Source organism: Gavialis gangeticus, unplaced genomic scaffold, assembly GCF_001723915.1.
Source record: "Gavialis gangeticus isolate Ggan-Ray unplaced genomic scaffold, GavGan_comp1, whole genome shotgun sequence".
NCBI classification, from domain to species: Eukaryota; Metazoa; Chordata; order Crocodylia; family Gavialidae; genus Gavialis; species Gavialis gangeticus.
The window spans coordinates 15,120,591-15,139,589 of NW_017729015.1; the positions used below are offsets into that span (position 1 = coordinate 15,120,591).

The window sequence follows — 18,999 nt, forward strand, 5'->3', positions numbered from 1 at the left end:
AGGGGGGGGGGGGGGGGGGTGAATACACACATCAAGTTTTGAATGATGGTTGTTTTGAAGTATAGTCTTCAGCCAACAGAACAGACTACCTCAGTGATTAAAGCTACAAGACTGATATTTGATACAACAGTACTATTTTAGTCCACACCCTTTGTTATTTCAAGCGAATCTTCTATCTTTTAAGTTTGGCTTTAGACACTTTTCTGTTTTGGAAAGATGAGGAAGATGGTCTCCCGGGAGGGTCAGGGCAAGAACATGGGTCACCCAACTGACCGTAACATTTTATTTCTTACTTCAGGTGCATCGATCAAATAAGCCAATTATCTGCAAAGGTTGCAGAAGAACGTTTACAAGTAGCCTGTCACAGGGATTACGACGCTTTGGCTTGTGTGACAGCTGCACTTGTGTAACCACTACACATGAGGATTCCATGCCTATTAACCTCAGTTTGATGGAACCATCATCAGAAAGTCAAGAAAAGGGTGATACGGACAATGACTGGCCCATATACGTGGAATCTGGTGAGGAAAATGATCCAGCTGATGATGACGATGGTGATGGTGATGATAAACAAGAAATCCACAGGAGTTTATCAGACCGGGAGGCACTTATGTAGCAACAAAAGGAAGGTGGAAGGGTTTAAAGCATCATCTCCGAGATTTGTCATTTTGCAGCAGAAAACTGCAGATTTATGCAGTTCTTTCAAGTGTTTTATTAGCAGATTCCATTTCTGATAAAACACAAGAGAAGAATTTAATTTTGGATTTTTTTTTAAGGTTCCAGTGCTGTGCACTAGCATTCTGAGGGAAATTTCCTGTCCTGGCTAAACAGAGGCTGGGTTCCTTGCAGTCTCCACTTGTGCTTCTACAGCCTGGCTTTGAGGGAAAGAACATTTTTTTTTTTTATAGATGAAATATCTCCATGTTCGTTTGATACTAAGTTTCCTCCCATAATGCTGCCACAGCCCCCACTGCTGATCTCAAAGGGGAGGCATCATCTAGGAAAAAAAATACATTTCATCATTAACTTTAGACTTCTCTAAACTACTTTACCATCTTCCCAGCTCAGTTCTGACAGTCCTATATGTAGATCCTACTAGTTTATTTAACCTAAAGTTTAGAATAGTATTTGAGCTGGAAAGCAGGATAAACAACCAAGATAACAAGACCTGTGCTACAGAAGGAAGTATATTCAGGAAAGAATCTTCACATATGCTTATTTACATGTGCTTCAGAGAGCAAGCTAATTTTCTGGGCAGCTTTTCTTTCGCTGCATCTCCTTGCTGGGGAGCAACAGAACTTGAGCTGTGGATCTTCAAGTCTGTCTTGAATGCTATTAGATTTGGATTAAAAACTATCAAGAGTGACTCACAATCATGGAAAATATCATATCATCTAACAAGCACTGGTCTCAAGCAAGATTAAGTGCACTATCTTCCTGTTTTCATCCTTTTAAAGTAGAAGTTATGACCTTAGTAGACTAGAAATGTGGTAACTTCCAGAATTCCAGTTATAGTAGTTTAAATAATTAGATCTGTTGCTGATATAACTAAGGGGCAATTCCAAAGAAAAATCTGAACTACACATTAAATATTCCTGTAAACCACACTTAAAGCAGTCAAGCAAATATCCATGTGAAATATGCTATAGCATCCCCATATGCAAATCCTTTTCTTTTCCGTGTGTGTGTGAGAGTTTTTTTTTCCTTCTTAGTCTTTGGTGATTGCCATGATGGTTTACATTGTCTACTGAATTCATCCAAGTGCTCGCTCAAATTCCAACTTGGACCCTGCATTCTCCCTGTGGGATAGGTGCAAATTGGTTTGTGAAGGTGATGAGGTCACTGTATTCAGTTTACCTCTCCAGTAGTGAATTACTATAAGCTGTAGAAATTAAGCTGGGAAACTCAGGTTGGGGGGAGCTCATGGATAAGCTACTTCTAAACTTACTACTAGTGAGGAGACAATGTTGGAGGATTCCATGAAGTGAAAGTGCATGTTCTACATAGATGGCCCTTTCTTACTATCTTGTTCATAAGTGTTTAGTGAAAAGGTATATTGTATAGGAGTTTCATTCTGGATCAAATGTTAGAACAGAAGATTGAAGCCAGATGTCAGTGTTAAAAAAAGATCGTCTTGCTTAAAGAAAATGTTAGTTTTATATTTTGAGGGAAGACATTGCATTGGGAAAAACTAAATGGAACATTTTTATAAAAAAGCAGCTAATTTAACCAGTTATTTTCTGTATACCTTGTGCTTTTATTTCAAAGATTGAATAAGAACATTGTACCCTGCAATTCAGCTTCTCTATCTGCTCCATCCTATAGTGAAGCAGTAATTCTGTTATGTCACACTTTATTTTGAACAGAAGTGATTATGGTATCACAAATGTAGCATTATAACTTCATTGCAAAATCAAGTAGGATGAGGAAAGAAAGAAAATGCTTTTGTTTAAACAGGTCACTTTAATTATTTAGTGAAGTAGTGAGAAATTAAAAAAATAAGTGAAAGATAAATAGATCTATTTGATAAATCTCCCCAGAATCAACATTTCTTTAAACGCTACCTTCTCTGCCTGTGTGCGCATCTCTGTCTGGGTTTATGTTGTCTGATTTTAAATTGAGTGGTGCAAAATACTAAAGGGATGTTGTTTGTAAACAGACTTTGTTACAAATCCTCCTAAATAATTATTTCAAATAATTTGTAAATTGATGTTAGAGATATCTGAACAGATATATCACAGTTGTACCGAGAAGACGATTAGTACTAGGCTAGATTTTTCAAAAGAACTTGTCACCCAGCAGACACTTAAATAAAGCAGCGAGATTTTCAAAAGCATCCTAAACGGTTTCTATTAGGTGCCTTTATGGGATCTAAGCTCTTTTGAAAATCCTACTCTATTTTTAGGTGCCGAGCACTTTTGAGACTCTCACCCTCCAGGTGGGTTTTTAAATCACTTAAGTCACTTTTGAAAATTCTGCCTATAGTCCTATAGGGTTTATCTCTAACTACTTCTTTATTTCTGCTTAGTCAACCCAGCTTCATAGTGGTATTTTCTGAGATTTCATTGTCAGATAGGGGAAGGACTTTTATATGTGGAGATGTTTGAAAAGAAATCCTCATATGTAGGACTGTTGAGGGCTATATTGTATAATGAATGTGGGATAGGAATGTAAATAGTGACTCTAACTAACCTTTAATGAATAGGCAAGCTGTTCTTTATGGTCAGTCTGACAGAGAGATGCCACCTTCTTGTAAATATTTTAGAGGCCATTAGACTTGGAATATCAGTTGAATATGGTACTGGCTAGTGAGCTATGATTGAGCTTTATGGTGATTAAGCTAATCAAAGAAAGCTGCATAGCTATGGTGAGACATGTACTAGTGAACTCTGAAATTGTGAAGACCTCCAGAGGAGGGAATTCATTGCTCTTGTGAAGGTCTGTATGTCCAAATTTAAGAGGTGACCTTCAACAGTTCTATTTCAGCCTGTTTTCTTTGGTCTTAGAGATTTTTCTTGTGTGTCTCGTGCATAGAGAATGGACCTGTATTAACTTTTGTGTAATGTGGGGGGAAAGGGGGTGGGTGGGAAAGACATTCAATTCACATACCATTTGAAAGTAACCACCAAAATTGCTATTTCCTGTTCTGTCATATTGTGCTGCTTTGTTTTTCAGTGGGCCTTGCTTCAGCCTTTGTATTTAGTAGAAAAAGATGTACTTTATTCACTTTCTTGTGATAGATGTTCATGTAAATCTGTTTTCTGTGCTTCCCACCCAGTACCATGATGTTTCCCTGAAACCTTCCTTTGAGAATTCAGCCTTTGCAAGCTTTGAGGAAATGATCTATCTGTTCTAAAAGAATATTCATATGGTGCTTAATGAAGACTCAAACGACTGTTTTTAGGTGTCTAGTTTCTAATGTGATCTTTTTTCTCTCAAAGTTTTTAAAAGGTCATGGAAACTACATATCTTAAACTTTTTCATAATTCCTGATGTATTCCTGTAATTCCTGATCCATTCCTGATCTTTGTTCAGGAATGGATATCTTAATTTATTTCTGCACGTAATTGCACTGTTTCTCACTGAAGAAATGCATGCTGTGGTGATATCAATAGTGCATTTCACTTCCTGGTGCAAGACCTGATTTAACCTTAAAAATAGTAATCTTCCAAAATTGAATAACTTTGTTTGATACTTGAAAAGCAATTTGATAGCTGGAGTCTGAACCTAGTCTACCTTTTAATTAACCCAAACTCCTGTAAGATGAACCTTGTTTACATAAGCGAGCTTACTACATTATTGGATACTGGAGCAATCTAAAAGTTATTGGCCCTTTCTAGAAATAAACCTATTTGAGGTAGTGATTCTTGTATTTTACAAAACATACACAAATTGACTGCATAAATTGTTGAAATTTCAAGTTAAGGCTTTTACTTCATTTTTAGTTTCTGGAAATTCAATCCATTTGTTGCTGAAAATGGACAATGTGTAAATAAAAATCCAGTTTTTAGTGGGAAGCAAATAAAAGTCTAATCAGTATCAAAAATATAATCAGGTATTACTCCTAACTGAATTTCCTTACCTATTTTTATGGTTTTGGTATCATTCTTTTTTTCTGTCTTTTCCCCTCCCCTGTGGCAGTATGAGGAGTGGGCAGCATGCTGCCAAGAAAGCACTGAAACTGGCTACACGGAAAATGGTGTCATATGCATATCATAAACTTGGAGAGAGAAAGAGAGATTTTTTTTCCCTTTATCTCCTCCAGTGGTGACAAACTTGTATGTTACAAAAATAACAGCAGTACATTTAAGAAAATCCAAAACAAGTATTATTTTAAATGTGTTTATGTTAAGTGAACAGTTAAGAAATACACTTTACTTTTCGCTAGTTTTCTTTTTGCATTTCTTCCATGTCAGGAATGAATGTGTTATATTATGGGTCCTAATGCTACAGCATTGGAGTTTCAAACATCACATAGGAATTGTGCACATTTTTAAATGAACCATTATCATTTGCTAACAGGTGGAAACATATTTGTTGGCTATACACTGTGCAAAAGTTTGTCTGTCTTCACAGGACTAAAATTTGGGGTTAAACCTAAAAGTTGATAATATACTTCTGCACTATGGCATGCATAATTTTATTTTGTGGGTTGTTTTCCTTCTTCACCTTTCTAGAAAGTGGAAAGCACAATATAATGCAGTATGAACAATACAAATAAGTTCAGTGATTGATTGAGGTTTCAGTTCTGGAACTTTCAAGTTTAGACTTTCTATGTGTGCGGAATTGTTAAAAATCTTTTAAAGACTTCAGCTGTTCTTAAATGAAAATTGGTAGTTAAGGAAATGTAGTCATGATCCTGTCACTGGCTCTCCCATGTACAGATTGTAGTAGGATTCAGGCCACCACTATGGTGGTGGTGTTACTATTGCCAAGGCAAACTTGAACATTCTTTAGTTAGGAAGGCTCCTGACAATGACTAAAGCAAGTACTGCTCTTTTAAATTAAACTTCTATTTTAAATCAGTGTAAGCATGGTCACAAATTAAATATGACAGTTACATTACATAGTTATTTAAACACCATCCCAAAATAGAGAAGCAGTATTCTACATTCAAAACTATAGACCTGCAAAAACATTTGCAGAACAGTTTCAATTTAAAATTAGAATTACCAAAATATGTGAGTTTAGGTTTCTTACATACCTGTAGCTAATAGTCCTATAAAGACTTAAATACATACTTGATTGAGTGGCTGTATGCAACATGGAACTAATCATGCATGAAGTTAAGCATGATTTTATTTTATTTTATTTTATTTTATTTTTTTGGAACACTAGGGGCCAGATCAGAAATAGTCTTTCAGGTATTTTTGAACAGTAAGATTTAGTTTGTATTGAAATTTCAGTTACTTATGTACCTCTGAAACTGAAGTTTATTATGTGAATGCTAAGTTAATGTTGGTGTCATTGATTGTGCCAATAATATTCTAATTATTTTATTACTGTTTGAGCCCAAATAACTAATAATGAGGGAGACGAAATCTCCCATATACTGTTCAAATAGAAATGTTAGATTGTTTGCTTTAGAAATGCTCTATTTTTATATATTTTTTTAAGTTTTATTGTTGGAGCAGGTAGATAATGTTGCATCTTTTACTGGATCAACAAATAATTTAGAATATTTCCATTTTGGGGACTCATTAGCTTCTGTATTAAACTGAGAGACTGTTAAACCAACCAAAAGTTAAGCCAGCACCTAATATCAGAAGCTGTTTGGCCTGAAAGCACCTATATTTGATCCAGCAAGTACCTTGTAAGGTCTTCAAGGCATGGGTCTCAAAGTCAATATACGGTTTATTTTTATGGAGCCCAATATGAAATCAGAATTATACACTTTAGTGTACTTGCTGATCCAGTAAAGGCTGTTTTCTGCCTTTCCACTTTTGAAGGCCAGCATGACAACAAGTATTTTTTGAATATTAGGGTTCAATCAACTTCTTGAAACAGATGAGTTGGTTAACTAAACCAAATCTTCCTGATGTATGACAGTAATAAATATGAAGCATGCTTAGTTACAAAAGATAAGCAAACAAATGTGCAGGAAGTTCCTCAGTTATCCCTACTTCTTCTGTAAGTCTCCAACTTCTGTTATATTTTCACTGTTTTAAATAGTACTTTCAGTTGAATAAACAGTTAAAAACAGGAGAGAAATGTGACTCTTTAAAAATGCCTTGGTATTTTTATTATTACGTAACAGCAAGGTAAGATACAGTTTTTAAAAAATGAAATACTAAGGCAACCCTTTCTCTTGAGGAGAGGGAGGGAACTGACATCTAATCGATTATCCCCTGGTTCCATAAGCATTGAGGGACAATAGTTTTATGTGGAACACTAGTCTCACTGTGCAACTCTAACAGTAGGATCTTTTCAGTGTCTGACAAAAGATTACTGCCCAGTATTTAAACCTTTCATTGTGCAATAGGAGAAGTGCTAGCCAGGCAGACCTTTGGAGATCTTAATACTGGAAATGTTCCAGTGGTCACCAATGGGAAAGCAGCACTGACATTTTATCATTAGCTGATAGGTTTCCAAGTGTATTTGTCCCTCTGATACTGGTGTGTGTGTGTGTGTGTGTGTGTGTGTGTGTGTCAGGGTGGCTGATTTAAAAGTTAATTAAACCAAAGTTTAAAATTTGTGTATACCACCAACATATAGCAGCAATTTACCCTTTTTAAGGGGTGGGAAACAAATCTTTAAGTGCTTTTTTGTAACTTTTGTAACTTTTGCTTTTCTACAGTGGTGCATTTCTGAATTTGTCTTTATTGTATGTTAAATTGTATATGTATTATATGTTTATATTGTTGTATGTAGTCCAGTTCTTTTATAGTTAAAGAACAGAAAACTCAAATATCTAACAATAAAAAATGTGGCATGTTTTTATTTTCTCTTTGCATAGACAGCTTGTGTACTGCCTGAAGTAGATGGCTGAAGTTACTCTGTGGAATATTCCAAGTTAGTACCTGTTCAGGAAACAGCAATTAGGAGACTAAATGAGTATGTCAGCTCATTAGGGCTGCACAAAATTTTGTTGGCTGTTTCGTTTCAACTCATTTCAAGCTGAAAGAAGCTACAACAAAATAAAGGGCTTCAAAACAGCCTCGAAACAAAACAAGGGTAGTTGAAATGTTTCAAGTTTCAAAGCAGTCAGCCAGGTGGTGGGGAGAGGGGAGAATGAGGGCTATACTCTCAGTGGCTCTGCAGCCCCATGTGGCTCAGCTCAGCAGGGAGCAGGCACCATTCTTTTGTATATGCAAACATAGCAGTGACTGGGTGCTTACATTAGCCTGTTTTGCCAAAAAAGGTAGCCCTGTCATAAGCTCTTGCAGGAATGGATGTTGGAAAGAAAAAAATTGCTATTAAGGGTAAACTACATTCTCTTTCCAACGCAATCAATACCTGATTACTAATTATGGGATCGGTACTCTTAAAATATTCTGTATCTAAAGAAGAGTTGTTAATTGTAATTGCTAATACTGACAGTTTGTGTTTCAGTATCACCCACCTCTTCTCAAAAGTTACAAATAGTAACTTTGGACAGTGTAAGAAAAATATATTGCTCAACTAGATCTTTTTCCCCCAGTTTTTTGCTGCTGCTTAAGCAACAAAGGCAATATTTTATTAGTGTTTTTTAAATTTGTGTTTTATGCAATGGCATTCATCCCACAAAGGAAATCTTTCCAAATGACATACTAAAATAACTTAACCCACTAACAAGTTTCAACCCATCCAGTGGCATAACATGACAACTTTTAGCAACACATCAGTAATGCATGACGATTTAAGACAGTGGTTTTCAACCTTTTTTCATTTGTGGACCCCTAAAAATTTTGAATGGAGGTGCAGACCCCTTTGTACTGTGAATGTGGGGATTCACATACTTTTGTTTGATCATAGTCATCTTTTGTGGACCCCTTAGTCTGTGGAGCATAGGTTGAAAACCACTGATTTAGAAAATAAACTGAATAATACAATTACCTACTGAAACTGCAGGTGACTTTAGGAAGGCGGAACATAAATACACCAACAGTGGGAATTTGGCCATCGCTTTGGGCCAAGACAGTTTAGCTGAAAAAAAGTGCCCTGATGAAGAGTGTTCAGAATCCCTGTTGAAAGGCAGAACTATATTAGTATCACGCTAGTGCATTGTTTCATGACTTGCTTTGAGGAAAGGTTGGCACTTACTGAAGTTACATCACCACCCATGGCTGTACCAGTATTTTTTAATCAAATACTGACAACAAGCAGCCTTACTTAGATTGTGATATCTATCAAGATCCTGAAATGGAGTGGGTGGTACACCTACACAAGTGAAACCTTTGCCAAGCCAATCAGATGATTCCTTTCATATTGCCCAGGTTTATAAATATAACTTTTAATTTTTTATAGTAGTTCTTCTTGTTTGCCCCTCTGTGGAATGGATGTTTCTTCTTGCCAATCTCACCTCCTACTGCAACTGAATGAGCAAGCGCAGGCAAGGCTTATTCTGTGACTGCAGTATCCTGGTTGAGGAGAAAGTCTTCAATACACATCAAAATGTGCTGTTTGCCAGTACTGGCTATTTCAACATGCTTTTTTCCCAGAGCTCAAAAGACACTAGCTAGCCAACAACAGCTACTTTTCATATGTTCTCCCCTGATACTTTCATAGTTTCATACCTGGTAGGGTCTGAAGGTACCTGAGTAGATCATCAAGTCTGCCCCCCTGCCATAGGCAGGAAAGAACGCGGGGGTCAAACAACCCTGGCAAGGTGTCTATCTTGCCCAGAACTGGATGCAGTACTCCAGATGCAGCCTGACCAGTGCCACGTAGAGGGGGAGGATCACCTCCTTGAACCTGCTCATGATGCATCTGTACATGCATGACAAGGTGTGGTTAGCCTTCCTGACCACATCCCCACATTGGCTACTCATGTTTGTTTTGTAATCAATGACACCAAGATCCTTTTCTGCCTCTGCACTGATGAGAAGGGAGTTCCCAGCCTATAGGTATGGTGCTGGTTCTTCCTCCCCAGGTGCAGCACCTTGCACTTGTCAGTGTTGAATCCCATTCTATTCTCATCCGCCCACCCCTGTAACCTGTCTAGATCTAGTTGCAGCCTGTCTCTCTCCTCCAGCATGGCCACTTCTCCCCATGTTCTCCCATGGTCATGCTGGACTTTGTGTATTCAGGCGCATTATCCCTTACTGGTCAAAATGTGATAGAGGTAATATCAGCTGCTAGCTACCTGCAGATGACAGATAGCATCTGTGCTTGTGAGACATTTATTAAATCCTTACTGAACATCAGTGAGAAGGAGAAGGATTGCTACTTTGGTCTTTCAGAAAAAGAGCTCAACACCAATGAAGCCAAGAGTCCATGTTTATACAGGACAGAATGGACAGCAGTCCTCCACGCTTGGAAATGGACTCTGATCTTGGGGTGTCTGTGGTGGGGAGGAATTGCTGGAGTAAAGGCACTTATTCTCCAGCTTCAGAAAGGAACATCCAATGATCTCACCTGACCAAACAGACTCAAAGAAGACATCCCATTAAAAAATGTATCAAACGTATTGGATTGTCACAGTCCTCTGATGTACCACCTTATAAATCATGGAAATATGGAGCTAGAGATGCAGAGCCAGTCAGTCACATTTCTCAATTTGATGAGCAAGTCCAGCTTGATACAGAAGTTGACTCTGCCCATGTTGGGTATCAGAATGATTTGGGGCCAGAGTTGTTGCTAAAGAGTTTGCTAGCACCCCAGTAGGAATGTGAATCACTTAGATCAGCCAGCAAATCTAAGTCATCCAAACAGATGAGTTGTCTGCAAATATACCCACAATTTTAGGTGTTATGGGGAGTTGGATTGAAGGTAAGAGTAAATTAAATATTTATTACTTTGCTGTTGGGATTTTATATGATTTTTTTCTGCTGAATTTTTGTACCACATCTGAAAACTCAACTCAACATTATCAGCTTTAAACATTGAAAAAAAACAGTTATAGTAATGCACTAAACTTAAGCTTCAGTGTTATATTTTCAGATTGCCGATCATTCAGACATAACCAATACATCTTTACAATGACTTTGAATGCTTGATAAGTGAGATTCCATTAATTAATGTTTGTTACTATAAACAGATACTTTTTTGTCCAAAGAACTTGATAAAAAGTGCTTTGTTGCCAGTCACTATTTGATAATCGATCTCATCAAGTCTCATTTTAGGATCCCCCTTTAAATAATGACTGTTGCCTCACTGAAAACTTTTAAAAAATCCCTCTAGAAAGGATTTTTCTAATAGCAATTTCCTGCAATTATTGCTACCAAGGACAACTAACAGAAATGTGTACTGATGTAGAATGCCATGATTAGCAGTGCTACTCCAGACTACCACTGGAGAAGTCAAACTGATGGAATACCACATGAAAGAACAATCTGAGAGAAGAGTGTCCAGCAAAAAAACAAACAAATTAGCTGGTAACGAGTGAAAGAATGCACTGATATGTTTCTTCAACTTGCCCAGGATGTAAGCTAGCATTTAGGGAAGTCCAAGAGAGTCTTCAAACTTGAACTTGTCTTGGGTATACCCTAAATATAGCTGAGAAATACGTAATGCTCCTTCAGGAAACAATATGTGTTATTTACCTAAGGTCTTCACAGGGTTCTGGAAATGTATAGGTACCACAGAGAATTTGTCATTCAGTTTTCACCAGTGTATATACCAATCTATTTTATGAGCTTTACAAACAGAAAAAACATTGTACCAGATAGAACACCAGTTAGTAATTCTTCATTTTTTATAGTTTAGACAAGTGGTGCCCAACCTTTTCTTCCTGCAGGCCAGATGAGCAGTATCAGGTCCATCTGCAGGCTGAATCTGGCCTGTGGGCCTGATCTAGCCACATGGCAACAGCCCATCCAGGGCATCTTCTGGCCACATTGGGCTTGAAAATTTGGCAGTGGGAGAGTGGTGGCAGTGTTAATGGCCACTGCTCCACTGCTGCCAAATTTTTAGATATATGGAGAGCATCGTGAGCCAGGTGACATGGATCCGTTGGTTGGGGATTGAGACCCCCTGGTTTAAGCACTCCATCCTTCCTATAAATTGACCAAACTTCCTATCAATTGACCAAGAAAGTGTTGGAAAGTCAAAAGGAGGTGTCAATTTATAATCGTCGTAAGTGCCACTCATCATAACTCAAACGTTGTAAAATCAAGGACTGCCTATATTCTAAATATATAATTACAGACTTCATTCCCCAACAACAAAAACAAGCAGGAAAAAAAGACAAAAGGTGTATTGTAATTGAGTTGCTTCAGCTACACAGAGGGTTTGATTCAGTTTTGAGGAACCTAAAGAAATCTGTATCCAATTTAGTGCCTAAACCTGAGCTTTTTGAAGAATCTTTCTCCAGATTTTATTTATTGAGAGGCAAATATTTTAAAATTCCTTGATATAAAACTTACAAGGGAAAGATATTATTAGCTATATATTGCTTTTCTCTCTTAATGGATGACTTGACTTTTTTTTTTTCAATAATAAACATGTTGAAAGACCCACTGACCAGTCTTGAAGCTCCTGTGTCTAGTTCTTTTAGAAAGAAGCAGCTAATAAATCTCTTGTAGTTACACAGCTCTTTTGTGAAGAGGTAATAGTTGGCTATTGCCTCAATTAAGCCCCAGTAGCAGTGTCTGTATGCTGACTCTGAATTAGTAATGGAAAACATTTTGCAAGAAAATACCTTCTGAATGCCTTCCATTGCTGCAGGCTACCCCCTTGTTTTGGCTATCACTTTGAGGTTCAATGGCTTCTTTTGGTGGTGTACTGAACTTTCAATGTAGGGCTCCAGAGAGAATAAGACTAGAAAATAGTCTTTAGCTTAGCAGGAAAGCTAAGAAAAGCAACACAAAACTAAAACCAGCTTATCACAGAATAAAATAGGCTTATAGCTTATGGTTCTGTTTAATGCACAGCAAGCAGCCATTTCACTGTTTCTCACCAAAAAACTGTTTAAGGAAATACAGATGAAAAATCTTGCATATGGCAATGCTATATCGATTTAAATTACTCTCCTGCTGAGACACAGAACAAACTGAAGCAAGCTTCTCAGCAAGGATAGGAATTGACTAGTTCCTTCTCTGTCTCCCCTGCTGACAGGAAGGCAAGAACATTTTTAACAGATTTCCATGAGGATTCTACAGTCCTTTAAGGAATCGAAAGGCTATAATAGTAGCCGATTCATTTCTATGTATTGTCCATCACTAAGAAGACTACATGATGTAAAAAGGCAAGTTCTGAAATCTATATTTTATCATAGGACCACCGGACTTGAAAGGGCCCTCTGGACAATGGGGTCCAATCACATATTTGCACTTAACCTGTTTTCCAAAAGGGTCCAGGGAGCATTTTTTTTTGACCTCTTTAGAACACCACCACCACATATAGTATTTGGCTCAAAAAGCAGTTTCATCAGTCTGACTTGTGTTATAGGCACATAGTCATGCCCTTCTTAGGTGCCTGGCCAAGTCTAATTTTCTTCCTTTCCCTGGATTGGAATAAACACGTACACAAAATATCAACATTCCCTTTTTGGTGTCTGGCTTACTAATATACCAGGTACATTCCAATACTTGATGAGAAAGTCCTTTCTCACCCCATCTCATCAGCTGGCTCCTATAGTTATCTCATTACAGTCTGTAAATAGTCCCTTTCACTCTTTCTTGGTTGCATAGGTCCATGCTATTTCTAGGCAGTCCCTTGTCCTCATTAGCATTTCTACAGGTCCTTTGCAGCATAGAATTAACAGCCACAGCACTGCCCTTCAAATCTCCAGATAGAAAGCTTGATTTTCCACCCAGGTAGTTTTCTGCCTTCTTCACCTTGCCCTCAGGCTAGTTACAGGACTGCAAGAGTCCAGACCTTAATGTGGCTGAGGATCAGAAACAAATGTATCAGTTCAGACTTGCTCTTGAAGGTCATCCTGCTATATTGCATTTGGCCAGGGGAGGTTGGCATGCTGTAGGCTGAAGAGTGAATGAAGGCATGGAGGGCAGCAGGGAAGTCCTTTATTGAGAACAAAGGAACAGAGTTTCAGAATTCAAGTGTGTTTCAGAGAGGAGAAAAAATCTCTTATTGCCATTCTGTCAATGAATTTATTTTGTAATTATCTGCAATCACCAATACATTTTGAATGTAAACAGAATTTATGTTTTATCTATCTTATTTCTTCTGATTGATTCATTAATTTTTGTCACAATCTGATGTTCATAACATCACAATTACTTTCATAATAGCAAAGGCAATGTTGAAAACCTTGGATTGTGTCAACACTAAAATACTTAATCTGGCAGGAGTTTAAGGTCAACTAGCAAAGACACTTGTTCTGTATAAACACATTAGTAAAACTGGCAGTTCTTTAACAATGCTTCAAGTAGCTATGCTACAAACTCAACATTGTTTGGAAAGATGCAATTACCAATATTTCAGTTTTAAGGGAAAAAGGCTGTTAGATTTCACCCTGGCTTTCACATTCAAAATATAACTTAGAAATCAGAAAATCCAGTAACTTTGGTAAGCATGATAATATTCACTACAATTAGGAAATTCAGTCATTGCTTTTTCCCATTAATAGGAAAGGCCTGAAATGTTTAAAAATTGACAGGACTATTTTGTAACAGATGCTATGAGGCTCAAGTGTCCATTCTGTACCCATATGGTGAAGCAGAAAGCAGACCTAAAGCATCATCTTCATTGTCACACAGGGGAGCAACATTATCCATGTGAAGCTTATGGTAAAAGATTCACCAAACTAGAGCATTTACATCAGGGGTGAGCAAAATGCGGCCTGCATGTCAGATCTGGCCCACCAGGCCATTCTGTCTGGCCCACAGAGCCCCTACAAAATTTAGAAAATTAACATTTATCTGCCCTGGGCTGCCTGTAATATGGCCCTCGATGGCCTGCCAAAACTCAGTAAGCGGCCCTCCGCCTAAAGTAATTGCCCGCCCCTGCTCTACATAGTCATTTTCAAACAGTATGTATATTTTTTCAACAGAGAAATAATTTTTTTAACAGATTCCTATAGCTTAAACCTGCCAGTTGCTTCTGTAAATGATCAGTGAAGCTGTTTTTCCAAATAATAGCCTCTAAACATTTAAATAAACCATTTTGTTGAGCTTATGGTTTGGATTTGAAGAACAACTCTGATTGTAACATGATCATGGTGCTGTTGTTTTCAGAACACAGTGGTAAATTATAGTATAATTATATAACCCAGACATTGAAAATAAATGTATTGTACAGCTAGTGTTCAAATTAAGCATTACTTCCATGTTCCTGTCTAGAATAGCTCAGTGTTTCCCAGTGTTGCTTATCTTTCTATCACCCCCTTTTCCAGAAAAACGTTATAGCCCTGAAAGGACAAATATCTTCTAAACCTCATAATTTTGCCCAAACCTCAGTCCTGAACTGTGAAACATCTGTTTCTACAGTTTTTTTTCCTTTGACTAAAGATTATTAATTATCCAGAACTATGCATCTATTGATGCTTTGCATAGATTATGATGATACTACCCGTCAAAACAAGATGTGACTGCTGATTTTCAGAGGGAAAAAAGTAGTTGCTAGCTCCTATTTTTCATTTCTTACCCTCAACTGAGTGGCTCATGTCACTGTAATGGGAGACAGAGCGCTTCACCCCTGGCGTAGTTTGTCTCTATCTCTGACAGACATTATAATTTCAAAGTTGTTTGGTGGCCCATGATTAAATGAACCAGTTGTCTCAGTAAGATTTCCACAAAAATCAACAATATTTATATGACTGACAATCTTGTTTAAAGTTAAGTATAGAGACTAAGGAGTAAATAGTATCACAGTCTACTGGGTCATCCAGGCTAGTAGGTAGAGCTGGGAGCTGAACCAGAGATTGCAGAGGTGGGCCATAGGTCAGAGCAACAGAGGGCAGATCTAAGTTCAAAGTCAAGGGGGTGAGGAGGGGTCAGGAGCCAAGAGTCAGAAACCAAATTCCCAAACCAGGGACCACCCAGAATCAGGGGTCAGGTCAAGTAAAAAATCTGAAGCCTGAGGGGTTAGATGCACAATCAGGTATGCTAGAGCAGAAGCCAGAGAAGTTACCAGGACAGATGTTGCCTAAGGACTGGAGATCAATACATTGTGCAGCAAGGCTCAGGTGCTGGGGGCATTGCTTAAAAGCAGACCAAGGACCAGTCAGTGGGAAGGGGCTAGGCCCTGGTTAGGTCATTCAGTTTTCAGCTAGCCCAGCTAATCAGGCTACAGGACAGGAGTCTCACTTAGCCATATCCTTATAAATAGCTGTGGACAATGAACTACCTCTTCACTAGTCTCACTAGGAGAAATTTAAGAAACAAAAGCTGTTTTTACACTAGTTTACTACCAGTGCAACTTTACTGGTGACAGAAAAAAGGGAAAATGTAATGCAGGCAAGATTAAAGAGTTTTGGCCACTGCGTTATCTGACCCTACTCATAGAAGAGTTAGCTGAACTGAAGATAAAATGCCTATAAATCTATCCTCCTATCTGCAAGAGGCACAACTATACCCAGAAGTGAATTAGGGTGCTAATTTTTTTAGTGCAGGGAAACGTATTGGTAAAAAATTGGTGCTGCTGGGCTATTATATCGATGAGAATTTATATCAGCAGTGCTGTCAAATCAGCCTAGAACAGGGGTTCTTAACCTAGGGTCCATGGACCCCCAAGGGGTCTGTGGATAGATTTCAGGGGGTCCATGAACTTGGATGGGAAAAAATTACATCTTTATTTTCACTAAACTCTAACTGAAATTTAGCATTTCCTTCAATTATGAATGTACGCAACAAACCACGGTTGTATTAGCAGTACCTGTGACTTTGTCACCAATAGAAATCACAGATATTTTCATATCACATTACAGTTGTTGCAGATATCTCAAAAGATCATTTATGCTCATCACTACTTCGAAATTACGGTAGTTATTAGACCCACTGCTAGATCGTACGTGATCGCAGTTTTCCTGTCTACAGACGCTCATTATTCTGAGAAGGGGTCCATTGGCTTCACCAGACTGCCAAAGGGGTCCATGGCACAAAAAAAGGTTAAGAAACCCTGATCTAGAAGTTTTTTTTCTCAATTAATTTAAAATCTTCTTTAAAGCTTTCTGCAGATATTTTTCTCAACATTTAAGATGCAGTAGTGATCACACTATGTGACTGGTTCTTTCTCTTGAAGACTCTTATAATAGACTCAGGAAATATGAGCATGGGTCCCTTTCTATTCTGAAAAAAATGCATTCTAATAATCAAAGAATTGTAAAAATGCAGATACAGACTATGAAAATAAGTTTTGTTTGTTGTGCTGTTGGATAAAATAATGCTATCCATTTGATCTTCACAGATTCACCAGGCCTGCAAGCCAATCTGCAGAAAATGCAAGCACCACGTGACTGACTTGACCAGGCAGGTGGTACAAGAAGGCACAAGGAGATACAGGTTATGTAATGAGTGTTTGACTGAAGCTGGTATAGAAAGCATTCCTATTGATTTGGAGGCTGAAGAATCATTTACGTTTGCATCAGAAGAGGACAAGGAGTCTAGATGGCACTTTGATGAAGATCACAGAGCCACAGCAATTGTGGATGACTCTGGCTTAATCATTCAGGAAGTTGAAACTGAAGATGAAACTGAGGAAAAGGAAATAAAGCAAAGTATTAGCTAGTTGTGAATGAACTAAGATTTATTAAATTTCACCTGTACCTTCACTTTTAAATCTTTGCCATGTATGCCAAGTCTGGTTCATATAAAAAAATCTGTTGTTATGATTGTGATGTGGTCTTATCTGCATGACTTGTACTCATCAAGTCGCCATGAACTATGGCTCAGGAAAGGATCCTGAGCCAGGATGGAAAACAAGCCAGTCAAGAACTACTAGACAGTATGTTTTTAATCCTTTTAAATTAAGGAAAAATCCAATTCTCGCAATTACTTGCTCTCATGATTTTGCCATTTTAAAAAACAATATGTTCTATACAAGTTCTAAACGTTGTTACTCTTATTCATGTGTTCTCATTGGATGCACTTTCCATTTAACAAAAAAGAACGAGAACTAATTAACCCCACCGTTGTGCTGCGTTTTTGATCCAGGTCTAAAAAAAAATAACTGATTAATTACCCCATGCTGAAGCAGTCCAGGAATGAAGTCACACAAATTGTTCTCCAGCCAGGGCCCTAGTAACATTTTTGTACTTTTGAAGGAATCGTAATATAAATAAATGTATTTTATTCTCTTGTTTGAGAAAAGTTGGTTACAACTCTTCTATCAAAATAGTCTTGCAAATAAATGTATGTCAGTCTTCTGGATTACACTGATTTCTGTTTTTGTGTATTAGTGAATATTTCATAAAATATAATGGAGAAAATATACTGTTCTTGAACTTTTGAATATTCCACACCAATATATTTTTGTATAAGACTTGGATCTTTTAACTTTCACTAACATCTATTTTTACAATTACTTAAATCCAAAAAAGAAGTATGTTGTAATGTGTGTGATGATGATGTTTATATTTTTGCTAACAAAAGACAATATTTTTATGGTAAATATCTTATAAACGTGCTTACTAACAGACCGACTATCAATTAGACATTTAGGTAACTCATATTGCAGCAAATAGCTGCAAATATGTGCATCATTGAGCAACCCCGGCTATGAAACAGGAGATCCAAGGATGTGATCTTGACCTGCAGTCCCTGGGACTCTATATACATACAGTAGAGAGACTTATATGTAGAGTAGCTTCAAAAACCCTTCTCGTAGTGGTATCTGCATGCACTAATTTGTCATCTGCTCAGCTTTCAAATGTACAGCACTTGCTATCTGTGGGCCTAATTATGTGATTTGGATTCTTAGAAGAGTTAGGCAATTAATGTGACTTGAAAATTGTAACCAAGTTTATAGACAGATATTTGTTGTTTTATCCACTGTTTGCTGCAGCCTTGTCTGTTCCTGATAAGTAAAGAAATAGTATCTGACAAAGTTGGATAAAGCTGCTTCTTTAATTTGACCCAAAAGAAAAGGATGAGATATTATTTTTCAATAGCACTGAATGTCCTTAACTGTTTTTCCTTCATTGTAATATTGACTAGATCTGCTCTAGGTCCTGATTCTGCAAAGAATTATGTATGTACTACAAGCACATAAGCAGTCCTGCTGAACTCAAACACATACACACAACTTTGCAGGATCAGAGACAAAGTTTTAAATAAAAAAACAAGACTTAGTAATGTCATAGTAACAGATCATTCATGTTGCTATTGACTACTTAGCAAGGTTGTTAATGTTGTTACATTCTTAAATGTAACATTGCAAATCAAATTTAACAGCGTTGAAGGAGAAAATGAGTCAGCTGCCATAGTAGTTATCTTTGAAACAAAATTTCTAGCTAAAATA

General features: G+C 37.5%; 1 protein-coding gene and 1 pseudogene across 1 annotated transcript in view; both read left to right on the forward strand.

The window, feature by feature from the left end:
- ZBTB8B (zinc finger and BTB domain containing 8B) overlaps window positions 1-7,440 on the forward strand; it is an 11,975-nt gene extending 4,535 nt beyond the window's left edge. Inside the window, exon 3 of the mRNA XM_019512303.1 lies at window positions 299-7,440. Within this exon, the coding sequence (XP_019367848.1) occupies window positions 299-616 (318 nt within the window). The 3' untranslated portion in view covers window positions 617-7,440. The remainder of the gene's footprint in view (window positions 1-298) is intronic.
- A 1,534-nt stretch (window positions 7,441-8,974) lies between these two features.
- On the forward strand, window positions 8,975-18,793 carry LOC109294258 (annotated as a pseudogene).
- Window positions 18,794-18,999: the final 206 nt, after the last annotated feature.